This window comes from Branchiostoma lanceolatum, chromosome 1 (genome assembly GCF_035083965.1).
Source record: "Branchiostoma lanceolatum isolate klBraLanc5 chromosome 1, klBraLanc5.hap2, whole genome shotgun sequence".
NCBI classification, from domain to species: Eukaryota; Metazoa; Chordata; class Leptocardii; order Amphioxiformes; family Branchiostomatidae; genus Branchiostoma; species Branchiostoma lanceolatum.
Window position 1 is genome coordinate 34,583,282 of NC_089722.1, and position 20,477 is coordinate 34,603,758.

Below are 20,477 nucleotides of genomic sequence, written 5' to 3' on the forward strand. Positions count from 1 at the left end.
GCAGGTTGTATCTGCTTGATGTTGTTTTACTAGGGATGTGCAAGTTCATCGTGTGCTTTATTTTGTCTTTAAAATCATCCCACTTCTGTGTCACGGACATATCCTCGGTTCGTTTGTTAAAGTTTGTTGCATAATCACTTAGGTCACTCTTGATGGCCGGTTCATCAGCTTTAGTTCGAATGTACACTTTTCTCTTGGGTTTCCTGTTTTGTTTGGGTGCAAGGTTGACATCCACTAATACCATGTCGTGGTCACTTATTCCAGGAACTACTGTGGTCTTTTCGATTATGTTTGGGTTATTAACTAAGACCAGGTCCAAGAGATTACCATTCCTAGTGGGCTCTTGAACTGTTTGGAATAAGCCATGGTTATCCACTAAGTGCAGTAGCTTCTGTGCCTGCCCTGAATGGTTCTGGGTGTTATGTGTTATGCTAGCATCCCAATTTATACCAGGTGTGTTAAAGTCTCCAAGGATGATCACGTTGTCAGAGTTAATTTTAGGTCCCATTTTACTTATGGACTTGTCCAGTTCATCCAGGCTATTGCCCTGGTCCGATGGAGGTCTATAGTATGTACCAATCATTAGTGGTTTCTTTCCTGCTAGTTGAGTCTGTGTCCAAATGATCTCACAGTCTGTGTCTTAAGATCTGGCCCGTGTGTGACAATCAAATCATCCCTGTTAACCTGGAATACACCACCTCCAGGGCCAGTCTGTCTATCTTTACGGTGAGCTATGTAGTTGTCAGGAAATATCTCACTGCTTGCTATGTCTTGATTGAGCCATGACTCTGTGCCTGCTATTATATCTGGTTTGTATGTGTCAATTACAGTCACCAGTTCGGCTTTTTTGTTTCGAATACTCTGGCAGTTTACCAGTAAGAGTTTACCGTTGGTCTTTTTGAACCCACGACCCCTCATATTGGGGTTACCCTGCTTAGATCTAAGTGGAGTGGATGTAGCAACCGGGGAGTCAATATCTGTCAAGTTTGCACTAGAGCTTGGTTTGGTTTGGTTTGGTTTATTTGCACATATTAAAATCAATTTTACATAATAGAACCAAACAAAAACATGTGCTGGGGGAAGAAAAAAAGCCATAGTGGCTTATACAAGGTCTTCCCCCATCTAAATTAACAAAAATAACATAAATCTGACAATTTATAATATAATTATAGTAGTAAATAATAACAATAACAAATCAGACAATAATAATACTAACAACATACTAACAGAATAGTAATTGGTTGTATATAAAAAAAAATTATATATCAAATCATAGCATAATTCGATAACGAAATGATGGAGATTACAGAGTCCATTGCAGTTAGCAAAATAACAATAATGTAATAATCTATAACATAACTGTAGTAATAAGTGATAACAATATCATATCAAACGATAATAATAGTAACAAATGATGACAATATGATAATTGATTGCATACAAAAATAAGAATTAGATATCAAATCATAGCATAAATCAATACTGAAATAATTTAGCTTAACACAAAGTCAATCGCAATTAACAAAACATAGCAAATAAGTGTAAGGTGAAAAAGCTCAGTGTATCAAATGAGTTTACTGGATGAAAAGTATCATCAGTTATGTCAAACATAGCTGATGCAAAGTTTGGTATACCACAGTCACAGCAAATCCACGAGTATGATTGGTGTGTTTCTAATGCAGTGTACACCTGAGAACATAGCTCAATGCAGTCTTTATGATACCATTTATTGCAGCCGTCACAACAAATTGCAGTATGGGTATGTTGTACAGCTTTGTTACAGCTCCCGCAGGGAAACTTTGGCGGTCTAGGCCCAGGATTTATCTCGACATCTCCACTTAGAAGCAAGATCATAATCAATGATAACTTTGTACTATCATTGTGCATCATTATTTTCTTGTGACCGAAATGAGTCCCATTCACCCCACTGTACTTAATCATAAAGGCAAACGTAGCCCAGTCAGAGGTGCAGTCAGTTCTGAAGTCGCATGTGACATGTACATCCTTTATCTCGTGTTTGTCTATTGGCTGTGCTCCTGGCTGAGCCTTGCCAAGCATCAGACAAAGGGCCAGGAAAATGCAAGTGTAATGGAGTTCCATTTTGTTATTGAAAAATTATCACCCACACAGATGTATGCCACACAGGTTTCTACCACACTAGCTGTACCAACACAACAGGTTTACACCACACAGGTTGTACCAACACAACAGGTTTACACCACACTGATTTCCGTCACACTGGCTGTACCAACACAACAGGCCGGTTTACACTACACAGGTTACCGCCTCACTATCTGTACCACCACCTGTTTACTTTACACAGGTTCCCGCCACACTGGCTGTATCACCACCTGTTTACTTTACACATATAGTTCCTCTTCTTTTTTTCTATTTTCTTTTACCGCTATATTCCTCAGTCTTGTATGTGTCTTGTGGTCAGATATCATTCCAGAATCCCATGCTTCACGTTTCTCCGCCATCTCCCTGTTTCACAAGTCCGTTAAATGATGATGATGAATGAAAGATCAAAAATATAAATCACTCGCAGCCAATTGTCTGAATTGCGGATTCATGACAATTGTTCTTGTTCTAAATAAAACAGAACATCATTATTATCATCATACACGTATATCAATAAAAAAAAACTGTGATAAATACTTAGAGTCTTTGATTAGACATTGATAAAATAAAAAAAGTACAACCATATCACGAGCATGAAACGATACTTTAAAAGCCTGGTAGTATATAATCATAACAATTAGAAATCCTTATGAACATTAATTAACAAGGAGGGACAGCTATGGACTATTTGATCAAGCATTTAAAAATGCACTAAGGTAATGGGGGAGTTCTTGAGTGGGTCTGCCCTGCATTTGATCGGTTGATTAAAAGACGAATCACGCTATTAGGCATCTTCTTCCTCCTTGTGTACTCCGTGTCACGGCACTGTTACCATCTGCATCTGACGCTATGTTACAGTCACGACTTACTCCTCAGAGGCTTAACCCAGAAACATGCAGCAGCTTGGAAACGCGACGATTTTACCTCCCAACATCTGCTTTGAGAATACCGGGAATGGCGTGCTACCTTGCGCGGAGGGTGACCTCAACGGTATGAATAATTGAAGACAAAGAGACCGTTGAACGTTTGAGGCTAGGCCTTCAAACAATGGACTGTAGTCAAAGGCGGGCGAGGTTTACTGATAGATAGATGTCGGGTTGGCTTGTCAGACCACAGCCTATTTTTCATATTCCACAGAAGGCAGGTTCGGTTGATATTTCCCTTCCTTTGTGTTTTATTAGTGTCTCCTACTTTCTACTGGACGTTGCAAATAAACACACATCCAAAGGTCGTCAGGTATGGCGCAGATGATGGATACAGGGTGAATGACCGAGTATGCTGTGAAAGCAGTTCAATAGGGGTCACTCAAGGAAGGATGAATGGGTTCTTTTTAATATCATTTAGGGCATTTATGTTGGTAGGGCAGAGATACCAAGGAGGTAGGAGATACACATAATAATGAGGTAGCTATTTGCATGATTAATGAGTAAATTGTATACTGTAATCTAATTTTTGTACAACAACACTTTGATATCAAGATGGACTTTACTGCACAACAATTGTACAAGGTATGACATCTTCTGCTAATTTTTATTATACCAACAGCCATTCTATCAGACTAATCAATCATACAAAATACATTGTACGAAGTAATATTGGGAAAAGAATGTGTTTTCACCATGACAAGTGGAATTTCTAATATTTGGGCATTTTGATACATTGTCTTTTATGCATGGGTTGCCACATGTCAATACCATTATGTACTTGACTTTGCTATTTGAATCCATTAAGAGACATCTTGGTATAGAAGATGATATGTAAATGTAGATAACATTGTACTTCAAAGGGTGTGCAAAAGATGAATTGATAAATATCAATTATACAAATTAGGACCTAATCTGCTTTACGGATTGAATAAAGCTATAATTCCTTATTGGTAAGTGATGGAAAAAGCATGCTTGTGACATACAAATGTCCATTAATACTATGTTACTTGATTAAAGTAAACCATCACCGTGCATAATTCATGTGTATGTTGAGATACTTGAAACAATCAATAGACACATATCATGCGTCATTAATGAACTACAATCAAATAAGATATACACAAAAACTATTTCATGAGATATTTGAATTCTTGTTTTGAGTTGTATAGCATGAACTCCTGTTGACTTCAGAACATCAGAAGATGTATGCCTTAAGAAATAGAAATAGAGTACTCTGATCATAAATTCCTTTTTATACTTCCAACTGTCTCTGTGCTTCTTGGCCTGTGTGAGTGTGGAGATCTAGAATCCCTGCAGCTGACAATTTCAGAGTTGCAGACAGGTATCTTGGCTGAGGGAGGAGAAAGACGATAATCATCAACATTCAGTTCCTTGGAGGAATTCTGGACTTTTGACTAGGAGACTGCTTCTTAGTGGCTCTGAAGGATAAAACACCTAAAGTTTGGTGCAGTCTAGCTTAATTTCCATGCACAGCAGTCATACATCACTTAAGCCCCCCTCTCACCGGACCCGCGGCATGCTGGCGTCGTCGCTGCGGCCAATCGATTGACAAAGCATTAAACAAATTTCATCGACAAAAACGAATCTTTTTAAGCTTTGTGTGTTTTGAATGATATTCCCATTATGAAGTCAAGGGTAACAAAAATCCAGTTTAGGATGCAGTGCCGCCGCCAGCGTGCCGCGGGTCCAGTGAGGGGGGCTTTAGTATCTATAGGATGGCTAACTTGACAGTAAACTTCCTGACATTGTTGACCATTATACATGGCATTTCTATAAGCTCATGTACCCTAACTGCTGATTCACAAGTTAACATTAACATGGTAATTTATGACACTGAGGAAGGCTGCAGAAGGCTACCATCCATGTCAACTACTACATTATCTACCAACACAGCTAAGAGTTTTGATACACCTAACGTAACATGACCATTTAACGTCCGATTTATTCAAAACGTTATCTATCTTAAAACCGCGCGGACAGAGCCAAATGTTAAACCCATGGGCAGAAATATCAGCTCTTCTAAAAAGAAAATGCATGGTCTGTAGGTTTTTCTCCGCCTGTTTAACGCCGTGCGAGCATGTATTCATACTTGGGTATATGATGTAGAATTGAGCCAGGCTTACCCATTATCGTCCACTTCTGAATCTTTTCCCTTCTAGCGCTATGCTTGAAGAACATAGACCAGAAAAAAATGCACAGTAACTGTCGAAAGCAGTCTACAGACAAATGACAGTAAAGTCACTATGTTTGTCCCTCCGCTTGCCTGACGCGATGGAAGGAAAAAATGTTTGTATTGTGAATTTCCCCGACATAAGCAGCACGTGGCGTTCACGTGATAAACGCATGGCCATGATGTTATGCCGTGCAAAAATGTATCATCTGAACGGGGGTCGCTAGGTTGTATCAAACCTTCCTAAAACTGGCACTGTGTGTCAAGTCAACAACCCTTGTATCGTTGCGATGACGGAAACTTGGCTAAACGCTGACATTTCTGACTCCATAATCTCGTTACCTGGATATGACATCCACAGGCGGGATCGTGAAGATCGTGGTGGTGGTGGTGTTGCTCTATACATCCGTTCTGGCGTACAACATAGACGTCTCTCAGAGCTTGAGGAGGATGGTCAAGAAGCACTGTGGTTATGGGTCAGACCTACACGTCTCCCCCGAGGTCTAAACTCCTTTATTGTCGGTGTCCTGCACAACCCGCCTACGTCGTCCGAGTCATCTAAATCAAACACTGAGGTTTCCGAATACCTGGGACGATGCCTCAATGACATTGAGCGTAACTTTTCTCAACCTGGAATCGCTATCCTTGGTGACACGAACAAGTTCAAATCTCACAATCTGTGCCGCAGATTCGGTCTGAAACAGGTGGTTACTCAGGCCACAAGAGGTGCCAATCAACTTGATTCTATCTTTACCAACGTTCATCATTTGTTCTCATATCCCGTGCACCTTCCTCCAATCGGTTCTTCGGACCATCAGTCTATCCTATGGACATCTGGCCCATGGCCATCCAACCCTTCCAAGTACATCACACGTAGGATGTGCACACCTGACGCCATGAGAAAACTAGGCCTACTGATGAACACTACAGACTTTTCTCCAGTTTTTGAGGCCCCAGACCCTGAGTTGAAGACTTCCCTACTAACAAACCTAGTGAAATCAATTCTTGACAAGGCTGTCCCCACAAAGAAGGTCAGAATCACCACTAACGATAAGCCTTGGATGTCGGTCAGAATCAAAGAACTAATATGTGAAAGGCAACAGGCTTATCGCGCCGGGAATACTACTGTGTATTCGAAACTACGCAACAACGTGGCTAAACAAATCAAACGTGCAAAACGCCGGTACTACGAACAGGAGGTGGAACATCTGAGGCAGTCCAATTCCAGCCAGTGGTTTAAGTCGGTCAAGTCACTGATGGGAATGGAAACCGTCAAGCCGGATAACTCCACTTCCGACCTTCACACCTTACAACATGAATGTGACGTTCTTGCTGACCACTTCGCCTCTGTGTGGAGTCACGTGGTCCGGACTGTGCCTACGGTAACCGATGTAGCTCACAAGCTGTCACATGCTACACTCCCACCCTTCAGTATAGGCCAGATCAAGTCAAGGTTGCGAAAGGTCAACGGCAGAAAAGCTGCTGGTCCTGATTGCATCCCATCATGGGTTCTAAAACAATACCATGAAGAGCTCGCACCGGTCCTATGCGACGTTTTTAATTCCTGTGTACAAAATTGCACATTCCCACAACTGTGGAAACATGCCCTTGTCAGAGCAGTGCCAAAAAAGCCTAGACCACAGTTCCCAACAGAGTACAGACAAATTTCCCTTGTCAGCAGTGTAGGGAAGGTGTTAGAGGGTCTGCTAAAAGATGCGCTCTTACGTGACACGGAAAAATGTTTGACTCCTACACAACACGGTTTTCTTCCAAAACGCTCCACCGTCACTGCGCTGATCCACATACTACAATCCTGGAACGATGCACTCAACAGTACTCCAAAGATGGATATCCACGCCGTCTTTCTTGACTTCTCACGTGCCTTTGACACGATTAACCACGGGCAGCTACTACAGACCCTGGCAGACATGAATATCCGACAGGACTTATGGATGACAATCTACAGCTATCTAGAAGACAGGTCACAGATGGTAAAATGGGGGTCTTGTCCGTCAAAACCCCACAAAGTTTTAGCTGGTGTTCCTCAAGGCGGGTTGCTTTCACCGCTACTGTTTGTGATATGCATCAATTCGATCGACGCCAGTATGCCAGTATCTGTCGTCCCAGTCAAATATGCTGACGATTTGACAACTTCTGAGGTTCTGATGGGGTCTTTGCCCGGCCAGACACAAAGGGCATTGGACTCTATTGACGTTTGGGGCAGTTCTTTTTCACTTGCCGCAAACGGGAAGAAAACCAGAGACATGGTAATTAGTGCAAGGAGAGAGGCCAACGTACCTATTCCCCCCCATCCCACTATATCAGGCCAGGAGATCCAAAGAGTCACCACCTTCAAACTACTCGGGGTTCACATCTCTGCCGACCTGACCTGGGACGCTCACGTTGAGTACATGATGAACAGGGCTCGACCAAAAATGTACTATCTTAGTGTCGCTAAGAAGGCGGGGCTCTCTGTGGAGGTCCTAACGCAGATTTACCTGACGTTCATCAGACCGACCCTTGAGTATGCTAGTCCGGTGTGGGGCGGACTACCCAAACACCTATCTGACTCACTACAGTCAATGCAAAATCTTTGTCTGACAAGCATTGGGCTACCTGCTGACTCACTTCCTTCCCTAGCAAGTAGACGTGAGAGTGGTACCCGGAGAACACTTGAAAACATCCTGCAGGACAGCATTTCACCTCTCTGGGCATTCATGACTACCCCCTCAGACAACCACTACAACCTCCGCAGGGGAAGACGCCACCAATCAACGCTCAGCAGAAGCAAAAGACATTCAATGTCCTTCATTCCACGAGCCCTAAGACTTTACTACAGTAACGACTCCAAGTAGACCACGCACCGAATATATAGCACCTCAACTTAAACTAGTGTTGTAACAGAACTTTCTACTGATTTCACAGATTGTTACTGTATATATATTTGAAACATCCCTTGTTGTGAACTGACTGGGCACTTGTTGCTAGCACTTTTTATCTTATATGATACGTTTTAATAATTATTAACGTTACATCTTCGTAGTAAGTAAAACTACGCCTAGAGCGATTTTAAATTTGTTGCGTACTTTAGAGTAATGTTAGTGTTTTGATGTTTTCAATTAATTGTTTTAAGTGTTGCAGTAATATTATTATTATGTAACTGAGCTTGCAATTCAGCCATTAGGCTGCCATATGCTTTGTGCAATAGACCAATACCAATACCAAGAGTTTCAAACCTCAAATCACCATGGATAGTCTGAATATCAAAGAAAGGTTTAACGTCAGCTACGTTTAAAAGATACTAACTATCGTGTAAGTTAGAAAAACATGATAAAGTATGCGGTGTCGAATTACATTTGAACTACGTCATGCATGACGCTTCCGTGCAACTTGTTGTTACTGGTTCAGGAGTTTTTCTGTTATGTTGCTGGACGTAAACCTTTTTCAATGTTTTGTTTTCAAAAGAGAGATGGCTAAGGATCATATTTATGACGTTCTTTGTTGCTCATTAGAACAGGCTTTGGCATAATACAGCGCGACATGCGGACATGACCCAAAATGGACGTAAACTGCTCCCGCACGTAAATAGGACTGGTCATGTTACGTTACAATGTGGTTATTCAGACATGTCCACAACTATGATAGCAAAAAAATAAAGGTGTTTTAAAGGCCTATCAAAACAATGGAAAAAAAGTATGGGAGTATTTGCACACCCTACATTTTGTATCTCCATGTAAAACTTTCACCTTATAAATACCATATGCATATGGAATGAAATACATGTCATATACATTCGTTTCCCTGACATTTCTTATTCTCTTGCCATTTCAGTCAAATGGATTCAACTGGGGCCCCATAGCCTGAAATTTGGCATGAAGTTAGAGTGAGCAAATACTCCTAAACAGTCTGAGTGTTAAAATGATGATATAGGCTTTTCAAAATCCTTTCATTGGCTTCTTGAAACTACTTTCACAAATGACCAATCAGAGCTTAGGTTACCTGAGGTTTACCAATCAGACTCAGAGCTTAAAAAACAAGGAGAATCAAGAATCCTGTACATAGCTGTAGTGACCACCTGCCCGTGTTGAAAACCAAATGGATAAATTTGGTCTTGGGTTACCTTGCCAGAGATTGTTGAATGGAAGGGTCCTTTTGGAATGTTCCAATTTGCAATGGGGCATTTTTTGGAAGAGTCCATTCTTGCATGGGAAAATGTAATCTTAAAAACTCCATTACAAACTGCTTCAACTGGGATGATGATGGAATAGTTCATTTGGGGGGAGCTTCAGACAAGCCAATGTCTTAAATGGGGGTCAGATGGAAGAAAGTTTTGTTTAGGAAAGACTTATTCTATAACTAGAAAAGTATTATTGGAATTCTAATGATAGGAGTGTCATTGCTGTATAAATGTAAGGAAAGTACTCTAACCAATCTGGGAGTTTTCAGCAGCAGCATCTGTCTGTCCTGAGTGCCTGTCACCTGTACCAACAGTCTGGTGTTGGGGATGTGCTGCCATGAGCGACCCAGGCCAGGCCACGGCTCACTCAACTCACCTTGGACAACATTATTTGTCATCTGGAAACAAAACCAACAGTATCCAGCTTAGGTGATCAACAGAACATGATAATATTCACTTTTTGCTGCATCAAGTCGTTACTACAATCTGAATCAGACAAGAAAAGTCTACAGAAAAGTACTTCAAAACTAATGGTAGATAGGGTGTCTTTGGCAGCATTTATTAATGTAAAAGTTGTCAACACAGAAGAAAAGAGTTTGTATTTGTAAGTTATTGATTTTGCACTGATGAGTGAGAGATGGAGTGAATATTGATTTTGATACAAAAAGTCTGGAGGTAGAAATGGTTCAGAAAACAATTTGCATATCTGATGGCAAATGTCAGCCATTTCATTTTCATTTCTCTCCACCCACAACCCCCCCCCCCCCGCCATCAATGCTGTCTGGTCCGTCTCTGGAAAACCTTCTTAGACCCTATATCTTTGACACAATTTTTTGATATTCAACAGCAAATAAATGGCAAAGAACTACATGATGTTATGTATGTGAAGTACTAGTACTACTCACAAGAACAGCAATGGCATGCTCACTGGACAATACTTTTAGCTGCCTGGAAACATTCAACATAACTGCATGACCTGCAACACAAAAAGAACATTTTGTAAAATCTTTTAAGGATCTAAAAAGCAATTTGAAGCAAATGCTACGTAATTCACTTGCTTTCTCTTCCTGTGTAAAAATGGACTGTTCCAAATCAACTTCTTGCAAAAACTGACAGTTCCAAAGTTTCTTATGGTCTCGGACCGGAGTTTCTTTTACGATTTCGTATGTAGGCCGACACCCACAGACCGAAGGGATACAATTCCGTCGAGTGAAGTAGGACTGAAAATGTTATCATTTTTGGGAAAAGCAGTTTGTTGCTGCTTTCCAATGTACTTCTCGGTAGAGTCTATCTTTTTCGGATGCCTCCAGTGAGGTGGCCTCGCACGATTTAGAAGAAGCTTATAACAATGCTAACGAGTTCTACATATATAGCTAATGAGTGATACAATATGTAAGTTCATGGATGACATGATAATATACAGAGAAACAGAGTTAACATCAATTGTTTGTGTCAGAGATGATACGATTACTTTTGACTTAATAATTTGAGAAAAGCCGTAGAGATTCTCTGTCCATCTTTTAAAATCAGGCCAAATGTCAAGTCGTAAATACAATGAATCTTTCTACATAACATGCTCCACTCCTCACCTTCTGTCTGTAGACCTCCAAGTGTAGGAGAAATGACAGCTGCAACAGAGTCCACTATCATCAACTTCAACTTGGAGTAGAAAAGTTCACTCTACAGTAACCATGGAAAGGATATCATTAACTTAAAGGCACTAACTTATCACTCAAGAGCTGTGTAACTATGTAACAAATATAGGTACAGGTACTGGGGTCTAGGTACAGGTCCGCACCTGAGACAAGTTTGCAGGGCTGCTTTGCCAGGCTGGACCTTTACAAAATTGTACCGAAAGGGTAATGACTCATTCAAAAAAGAAGGAACCTCTACAATTTCATTACAGTTCACTCATTAAATGTGAAATGTAATGAAAATTGTAGGGTTCTTCCATTAAAAACAAGGTGTGGGATGAGCAGGGATTCCAAAAACCAACTGATTAGATTAGTGTGGCCTCACATAACATTACAGACCAACAAGAACAAATGTTACCTGTTTGCTGATAGCAGCCTTTGTTTTCTGCAGCAAATCAAGAAGTTGCCAGGGGTCAAAGATTCTTCTGAAGCCAATTCTGGACAGTGCTGCACTCTACAGACAAACAACAGGACTAAGATCATGACTGGGAGCATATGAAAAACTTGATGCTTATAGTACATGTATTACATGTACTTGTTTTCTACCTGCCTTCATGGAATCATTTGCAACATATCTGATGTTGGTAAATTAATATACATGTAGATTATGCTAATAAAAACCTTCTTTGCATAATCAATGTGCATTTTAAGTCATATAGAATGTAAATTAGTTGGTTTCTATAGTTAACAGAATGATAATAGTGCTTGGCAATGTGGTAGTACTAGTGGAGTACATTAAACTGTCCAGGCATGTACATGTACCTCCTTATCCCCTGCAGAGTTCTGCAGCATCTCCTGCAGCCTGCGCCCACTGCAGGCCCCCGTGGTGTCGACGTACAGGACATTCTGCTCAAGTCTGGAGGCAACATGGATGGCTACACTCATGCAGATCTAATCACACCAGGGAAGCAACATCAAATTTAGAGGGCAGATTTATACAAGTCATCTCCAAGATGCTAAATATCACCAGCTTTGACGCAAGCTAAGAGTTTAGTAGCTAGGAGTGTGAGTTTTGTCTCAGAATTTAGAGTAGGGCGTAGAGAGGCTGACTGAATTTAGCGTCATATGTAGCTCCGGAATTTAGCGTCGAGCGTTCTCGAGACGCCCCCATGCAGGCCCCTCTCAGGGAGGCGTCCTCAAAGTAGGTAACTATTCAACACAACATTCAATAGTTTAGATGCAGAACTAGATAGTTTAATCTTGTGTTAAGTCTTGAAGCCTGTTGGGAAGTCTCATGATTTAACGTTATTTGTAATCGTCTCTGAGAATTTAACGTAATTCGTAATCGGCGGCGAAAATGTTGCGTAATTCGTAATCACTACTCCCCCATGCAGGCCCTCAGAAATATGCAAGAGAAAAATGGTCATTATACGTATTATACTCGAAGCATATAAGGGACCATACGATATTTAGCGGGGGGGAGGGGTGGTGCGTTGGGGGGGGAGGGTCATGGAAAATTTTTTCGAGGTGGGGGGGAGGGTCATGGAAAAAAATTCTGGGTTGGGGGGAGGGCCATGGACTTTTTTTTTACGAATCCGTTGAATTGTTGTGCATAAACATTATGCTGTGGGCCGACAAACTGACGCTGTAAATAGCCCGCTATGCTTTTTTTCACCCAGCGTAGCGGCGAAAAAATACAAAACTACCGTAGCAAACATGCCGAGGCACGCGTCCAGCACGCGCCTTCTTGTTTCACAGGAAGCTATCCAGCTATCATCTCAAAGGGAGGTGCCAAATACTAAATTAACAACCCGCCTTACCGCTCCGATATTATCTCGCAGCCCATCCCACCCTGCAGCATCGCGCCAAAACGTAAACAGTAGCCGAGCACACGATCAGCTGGGTGGGTCCCGGACTATTAGAACAGCCGAAAATGTATCAGATTCCCGGTAAATCTCCTTATTTGGAAGTTGACCAACACAGAAGCTGTTATTCACGTAAAAGATTCCTTTCTTTGTCAGTGCGGGAATAGAATTAATTCTTAACTGTATTTCTGACAAATTTCTACAGCAAGGTTATTTCATTTTTTCATCCAGAACAGTGAATTGATGCACAGAAAATTCATTTCTACCAAAGTAGGAAGATAAAGTTTCAACTAAATTGATAACCTTGGCCATGATTGGACCAAGGAGGTTATAAAACCTCCTTTATTGGACGATTCGGCTGCTACAGGGCGCCGCCCACGACTCTCCTTGTTCCCAGGGCCTTTAGAAGACTTCTTGGGCCTTCGCCGACTTTCATCAAAGGCTGCCGACTGTCAATCAGCGGCAATTTCCTGGGAAAACACGTGAGTTGGAACTACGTGTGGCGAACTTCTGGCTACGTGATTTTTATGTTCCTTGAACTTTCAGTTCCACGTTTTCTGTAAGTACAATCTTCGCAGAACAGCGGTTTCGGCTGGCCTCCTTCGGAGACTTCCTGGAATGGCGGCGTATATATTTGGGCAATCTAGGGGGGTGACGCGATTTCTAACACGGGCCGAGGTTCTCTATATCATGCCGGCAAATGGACTGTCGCCACAGAGGGAGTTACGTCGCCGAGGGACGACTGCCTCGGCGGCGATTTTTCTGGAAACATACCAGGAATATCGCTTCTTATTTCGCACCGAAGAGAACTTCTGACAGCGACGATATTGTAGCGCTTCGAATTCGGAGAAGACGGACACAGCCAAAAACGGAAAACTGGTATCGACTATTGATATTTTTGAGTAGCTGAATAAACCAACGAGGTTAAAATCTCCTTGAATAAACTATCGATATTGTTGTTTCTGAGTTTTTAGTTGTCTTTCACAGTTTCACCTAAACTTAAATGTATGTCAAGGTCCTGTGGAGAATAAAAGTTGATTGACTACCATGATTATCATGAATATGACCCTCAAAACTGAAAAAGAAGCCTTCTCAATAGCCTAAAATGGAAGAGCTTCCGGAGAGCTTCACACCCTGGGTCCCCCCAACAGGGCTCTGCCCCTGGACCCCGTCGTCCACCAAAAATCATTAAGCTGAAACTCTTCTGTATATTTTTCAAATATAGAGATGTCATTAAACTTTCTTTGTTAACCGGCAAAATTTGATCATCAACATTCGGGAAATAGCATTTCAATGGTTCAATTTTTTTAGATTTTCCTGTGGGTGCATGTCGCGCCTCCCGCGGCGAAAAATATGTCGGAGGGCATCGCCCCCAAAAAATCAAGCTGTATTTCTTTTTACAATAGAGATGTCTATATATCTCCTTGAATAAACTTAGCTTACTCTTCCAGCAAAATTTGTCCCTCATATAGCAGTTTAAAGGGTCCCGATTTCAAAATTTTCTCAACTGTCTTGCCCCCTATATACAATTTGATTTTCTGCTGCCGGCTCTGGTACCGACAACCGCTGGTTCCCGGTTCTTGTTTTATAGCCTGCGTCAGCTATCCCAAGTGGACGCCCGATGTACATATAGTAGTTGTTTTAAAAATGGGGGTCGTTTTTCTACCATTTTTACATGATACCTGTAAGGGGGGGGGGGGGGGGGGGGGTCATGGACAAATTTTTCGAGGTGGGGGGGAGGGTCATGGAAAATTTTTTGAGATGGGGGGAGGGTCATGGAAAATTGTTTTGACTGGACTGGGTAAGGGGAAAACCCTGTATAGGTACCCGTACCCGTATAGGTACCCGTATAGGTATACCGGTATACCCCATTTGGGGCCCCAACAAGCCAGGAAACACGCTTTGACGGCCGCCATATGGGGTACCCAGAACGGCTGTTTTTTTAGGGTCTCCACATTGATATAAGACACAAACAGTTGACTCTACTCGGTCAGAAAATAGCTTAGATCAATATACAATGTATCACTAAGCATTTCAGTTCGAGCTTGTGCCCGAAAATCTCCGTATTAGCGGACTCACGCCAAAAAAAGGAGAGGCAAAACTTCCGGCACAGCGTGCTGACTGGCAGCCGGGGGCAACGGTGTGTGAAAAGTTGGGCATGCATGCCTTTTAATATTTTATTGTGCGAAAATACGCCATCTAGAAACATGCTGCTGAGCATTTGCCTTCAAGCTTGTGTCCGAAAATCTCTGTGGTAATGGACTGCACGCTAAAGACAGAGACCGAGCACGACATATTCAGACAATGATCAAATCACGCCGTAATGTTTGTGTCGCAATATTAAAGTGGCTACTTTCCGTCTAAGCGGCTAGTTCGCACATGTGTTATGGCGGACCTTCCGTGCATCGAGAACGGCATTTCCTGTCCAGCCAAACCAAGGAGGTTTAACCTCCTTGGCCAAACAGATCATGAGTATTGCATTTGAAGTTAATGAAAAGCAGAAAGGTCACCGAGATCGGCGCTCCGTACGAACTTCGCAAATTCCGTATTTTCCAAAACTCCGTCCTTCATAGAAATCAAAAGATCATATAACATGACTGTTCAGCTATTTTCCGACCGAGTATAGTCAACCGTTTGTGTCTTATATCAATGTGGAGACCGTAAAAACAGTTGTTCTGGGTGCCCTATATGGCGGCCGTCATAGCGTGTTTCCTGGCTTGTTGGGGCCCCAAATGGGGTATACCGGTACACCTACATGTATACGGGTACCTATACAGGTACGGGTACCTATACAGAGTTTTCCCCTTACCCGACTGGACTTACAGTGCACCACCCCTCCCCTCCCCCCTGTAAATATTGTATGGTCCCTAATTCAAATAAATTGTATATCCCGATGTATATACTTCATGCAATATATCTACATCTGTTACACATACTGACTCCAGCCAGTTGTACCTGTGTTTTGCCACTTCCTGGAGCTCCCATTAGTTCAGTCAACGCACCAGTGTAGATTCCACCATCCAGCATATCATCAAGTCTGTAGAAAGTCAAACATCAAAGAGCTTTTGGCTAATTGTTCAGTATGACCAAATAACTATCTCAGTTAGTCAGTAATAATCTATCGGGAATGATATACAGGTACATGTAAGCCGAAAAATGTTCAACTTGGTAATTTTATTTACAAATAGGCTTGAGCGTTCGTTTGTTAAGACCAAACCTTTAAGCTATTTAAGCCTTACTAAGTAGGTCAGGCACAAACATGTACATTTTGTAGAGCGGTCCCATGAAAGTGCGAAATGGAACGAAATGGAACGAAATGGAATGAAATGGAACGAAATAGAACGAACTAAAACATATGTAACATTATGAAATGGAATACCAGTAGATAGCGAAATATAAGGAATTAACGTTGTAACATTCACAGTAGTCCGGAACAGGAAGTAAATTACATAATATAACATGTTTTATTTCTTGAATCTATTTGATAATATTGAATACAACATTTTTGCCGCGTTTTTGTGACTAGATTCTTCCCTGAAAATGGGGGCGTCGCGTGCAAAGAGCTCGGCCGCTCTTCCTTGATTTTACCAACTATCTGCAAATGAACTGCTGAAAATAGCAGGGAAAACCAGCTAACGGAAGTGAGTATCGAAGTAAGGACTAGATTATACAGAAGTTGGTGGTAACATTGCATCTCATAATTCACCAAGAGGGCATGAGGCGAGCGTAATTTCATTATTTATACAGCGTGTTTGCGTGTTGTGTGAACCGTGAAATACATTTCCTGCTCGTTCACACCCTCCCTTTGTTTTGTCGTGAACAAGGAAGCAGTAGTTCCCAGTCCACGTCCGTGATTGAATGGAGTGTGAAATGTCACATTGGTGACGCAGCGCAGAGCTGCATTTGCAAATCATTAACGGAGGGGTCCATTCTCCGACAGCCGACCAGCCAAACAATTGGTTGTATAAAAATCGTTGTTGCGCATATATGCATATGCTACGTACTAGTTATGGACTAAAACCGTATGTAAATAAAACTGGGAAGTTGGAGTTTGATTCAACCTGTCGGTAGCACGCCCATGTGCACAGTTCCGGTGCGCTGGCAATAGTGGCGGTTCATTTGCATGCGGGGCTCCATTTGCAACATGCAAACACGCTATTACGCTCGCCTCATGCCCTCTTGGGGAATTATGAGATGCAATGTTACCACCAACTTCTGTATAATCTAGTCCTTACTTCGATACTCACTTCCGTTTGCTTGTTTTCCCTGCTATTTTCAGCAGTTCATTTGCAGATCGTTGGTAAAATCAAGGAAGAGCGACCAAGCTCTTTGCACGCGGTGCCCCCATTTTCAGGGAAGAATCTAGCCACACAAACGCGACAAAAACGTTGTATTTACTATTATCAAACAGATTCAAGAAATAAAACATGTTATGTTATGTATTTGCTTCCTGTTCCCCTCTATACTGTAAATGTTACAACGTTCCTTATATTTCGCTATCTACTGGTATTTCATTTCATAATGTTAAATATGTTTTAGTTCGTTCCATTTCCTTCCATTTCGTTCCATTTCGCACTTTGGGGGGACCCTTTGTAGAGCAGCAAGTTTCCTTGCTGTTTCAGTAGCAGTCTAGCAGAGTATATTTCTACAGGGAGAGGTTGCTAGCACTACCCCTTTAACAACCCTTCTAAAAGACGATAACTTTATGGTCAGAGCCCCAAACGAAATGTCTCCCCGAGTCACCAACTAATTCTAAGCAGCTTAACTTTGAGGCCATTACCGGTTCAGCTGGGGCGACATCCAATAGGCAAGCATTCACAGTGGATCATTTATAAGACAGTGACGCCTCTTAGATCAAAATGCTATTAGGAACAATGTATTTCGCTCCATGTGCTGTTATTTTTAATGGAGTGAAATATAATTAATACCACTGTGTCACAAGAGTTAGCTATAGGCCAAGTATACATTGTCTTGGGTTCCTTGTTTGGTACCAGGACTCGCCTGATGTAGTTTTCCACATAACTCATGGGTAATACGTTTTTCTGTGCTGTACCTGGAGTTCCCTGTACTGAGGATTGCTGTAGTTGACAGAATCTCTTCATACCAGCTGCTGCCTCCTACTGGGAAAGCTGAGAACTGCACCAGGAGAACCTTACGGATGGCCACCAGGTCCTGGGGACATACCGGTTCATGTAACGTTACATGTAACACCTGAACTTGTTACTCAAATTGGGGTCAAAAACAGACAGTCACTACAAGTCGAAATTAAGACTACAATGAACTTTGATTAGTGTTAAGGAGTAGGGCCTAATGTGTATGCACTATGGACTTTCCCCTCTTTCTGTATGTGTTCTTTTTTATCCATTATCACATTACAGTAAGTCATTTCTTGTTTTGTGAATGAATAAAAGAAAAAACAAAAACAAAGTTGGAGTTGCAACTTTAAGGTTCTTTCCACAAAATTTCAAAGTGGATCTCAGCCATGGCCAGGAAACCACTGGAACAGTCTTAACATGTGAAACTGATTTGGCAGCACAGACATGATGTAACCTGTTATACAAAAAATGTACTAAGTCATTCATTAGTGATTCAAAGAATGGAGAATCTAAGTATCACTTTTTGTGTACGATCAAACAAATTTCAAGTACCTTGTATGAAACACAGCATCTTGTCATCATCAACTCTAAATCCATACAGACAAATTCTGTTACTGGAAGAAAAAAAAGTTAACATGTACTGTAAAAATTATGCATAACATTTTCAGTGCTTTGTGCAGGAGATTTATGGCCTGCAGAAGAGACATTTAATTTCATATATGTGAGTAAGGAATGTTCCATCACAAAAGGTATGCCCTAATACAGAACTATCAAAATACGAGGTGATTACTGGACATGCAAAGCGTAGCATTTAAAGCATGAAAAAAGGCAATGAAATTTTCTATCACAAACAAACGCAATCTTTTCATTCCGCTGATTGGTGCTGTGCTTACTAGTACAAGATTGTAAGCATCCTGGCCGCCTTCTTGCGTTTCACGTTCGTGGTAACATTGAACTTGAATCGCATGATCGATAAATATGGTGGAACGTAGAGACGTTGTAAACAATGCACATTGTTTCAGCTAAAGTTATCCAAGAATGAAGACACTACTAGCAACTTAAATAGCAAGACACAGGTGTGGGTTTCTGTAAATGTCAATAAACACTTCTTGTATCTATACGGTGTCATTCTGGAATAGTCCATGTTCTACACTGAGTAATTCAGCCACGTTGCCATGTTCGCAGGCAATTCACGCGTCAACCACTCAAAAGCGTAAAATTCAAACTGATTATTCAATTGTCAGTTGTTGTAGATTCCAAACTTATATGATTTAGAGATTTTAAATTTATCTTGCTGTTTTTAAAGGCCAGCTACACAAAAAACTGAAAAGTCTTCTATACTATGCTTAATAATAATACATTGTATACCCCAAAAGGCAAGTTGTAAGTTTCAAGTTGCTTCACATAATTCCGTAATACTCATAGTTCTTGGATCTCCCACCGTTTGCAACTTATGGCATGCTGACACCCAGTAATTTTCAAGCCCTGTCCCATTGACTCGTAACTGAACAAAGCGTTACCCAGCTCGACTCATATATCCCCGGTATCTCTACGGCGCTTGGTGCCCGCCCACCCAGACAGACTCGGGGGTGGGTTTATGGGCTTGGCCAATACCTCTGTATGTATATGCCTGAGCTAAGAAGACAGGCTGACAGAAACGGTCCAACATAACACACTGGGCCCAGTATTAAAAACACACCTAAGCCGACCCATTGATCTAGAGACTGGTGACCAGGCTAGCACAGCGCAGTAACATTTGTTTCCTAAACCATGTCGGGATTTGGGATGTGTCTGGTTTAGGCCTCCTCCCGTAACAAATGTGAGATATTGTTGTTGTTGTTGTCCTTGCTTAACGTCTAATATATCACTAGACGTGGTCTCTTGGTGCTGGGTTACGCTTGGTTCAGTTACGAGTTTCGAGTCAAATTATGGGAATTATATCAGGGCTTGAAAAATATTACTGGGTGCATGAGATACCCCCCCCCCCTCCTCCATCGCATTAAAGCATATCTGATCATCAGTGATTCTGCCGCTTGAAGATCTTATACTGTAGTTAGGATCGGCGTTAATTGGCTACTTTTCATAATGAATTTGGAAAGAACCGACTTCGAATTCGTGGGCGTTCATCGTTGACACCCTCCCCCCCCCCCCCTTCTGTTTCAGTCGCATGTCGTCGTGACCAAAGGCCAGGGTACTGTAGTTTAAAGTGGTCAGTAGTTCACCTGTTCTGACACCAGCATGCTGGAGAGAATTCAGCACTTCTGCGGTCAGAGCTGGGCAAAGGCCAACTTTCAGAGGTGCCATGATCAGTCAACAGTCTGTTGTCGTGACTGAGCTTTCACAACTTGAAACTTCCGCTCTTCGTAGGTCAGAGGTCACACCGCCGGTAGCTCGGGCCGGGATATTTCTGTGAGATTCTTTTCTATTTTGTTGGAGAATACACAGATGTCCGTTATGATGACTTTAA

At 41.8% G+C, this 20,477-nt stretch overlaps 1 protein-coding gene across 3 annotated transcripts; it reads right to left on the minus strand.

The window, feature by feature from the left end:
- Positions 1-985: 985 nt before the first annotated feature.
- On the minus strand, positions 986-20,425 carry LOC136427594 (DNA repair protein RAD51 homolog 4-like). 3 transcript variants are annotated; one of them, XM_066416573.1, is made up of 10 exons: positions 20,233-20,425; positions 18,563-18,624; positions 17,968-18,086; positions 15,870-15,951; positions 11,872-12,000; positions 11,468-11,563; positions 11,005-11,095; positions 10,321-10,391; positions 9,667-9,813; positions 986-2,484 (listed from the first exon to the last, which is right to left on the minus strand). In XM_066416573.1, the coding sequence occupies exons 1-10, from the start codon at positions 20,312-20,314 to the stop codon at positions 2,464-2,466; spliced, it is 900 nt and encodes a 299-aa protein (XP_066272670.1). In that variant the 5' UTR covers positions 20,315-20,425; the 3' UTR covers positions 986-2,463. The 3 variants fall into 3 exon arrangements, with proteins under 3 accessions (XP_066272670.1, XP_066272660.1, XP_066272679.1); XM_066416563.1 differs by having other exon boundaries at positions 2,070-4,398; XM_066416582.1 differs by lacking the exon at positions 20,233-20,425 and adding an exon at positions 18,904-19,268 and having other exon boundaries at positions 2,070-4,398.
- Positions 20,426-20,477: the final 52 nt, after the last annotated feature.

What these genes read in the sequence shown, in the direction of transcription:
- LOC136427594 (XM_066416563.1), bottom strand. Translation starts at nt 20,314, where the DNA reads ATGGCACCTCTGAAAGTTGGCCTTTGCCCAGCTCTGACCGCAGAAGTG. An exon ending in AGGCTGCTATCAGCAAACAG is followed by an intron (nt 11,096 to 11,467) that starts GTAACATTTGTT and finishes TGGTTACTGTAG; the next exon opens with AGTGAACTTTTCTACTCCAA. An exon ending in TGCTGAAAACTCCCAGATTG is followed by an intron (nt 4,399 to 9,666) that starts GTTAGAGTACTT and finishes CTCCTCCCTCAG; the next exon opens with CCAAGATACCTGTCTGCAAC.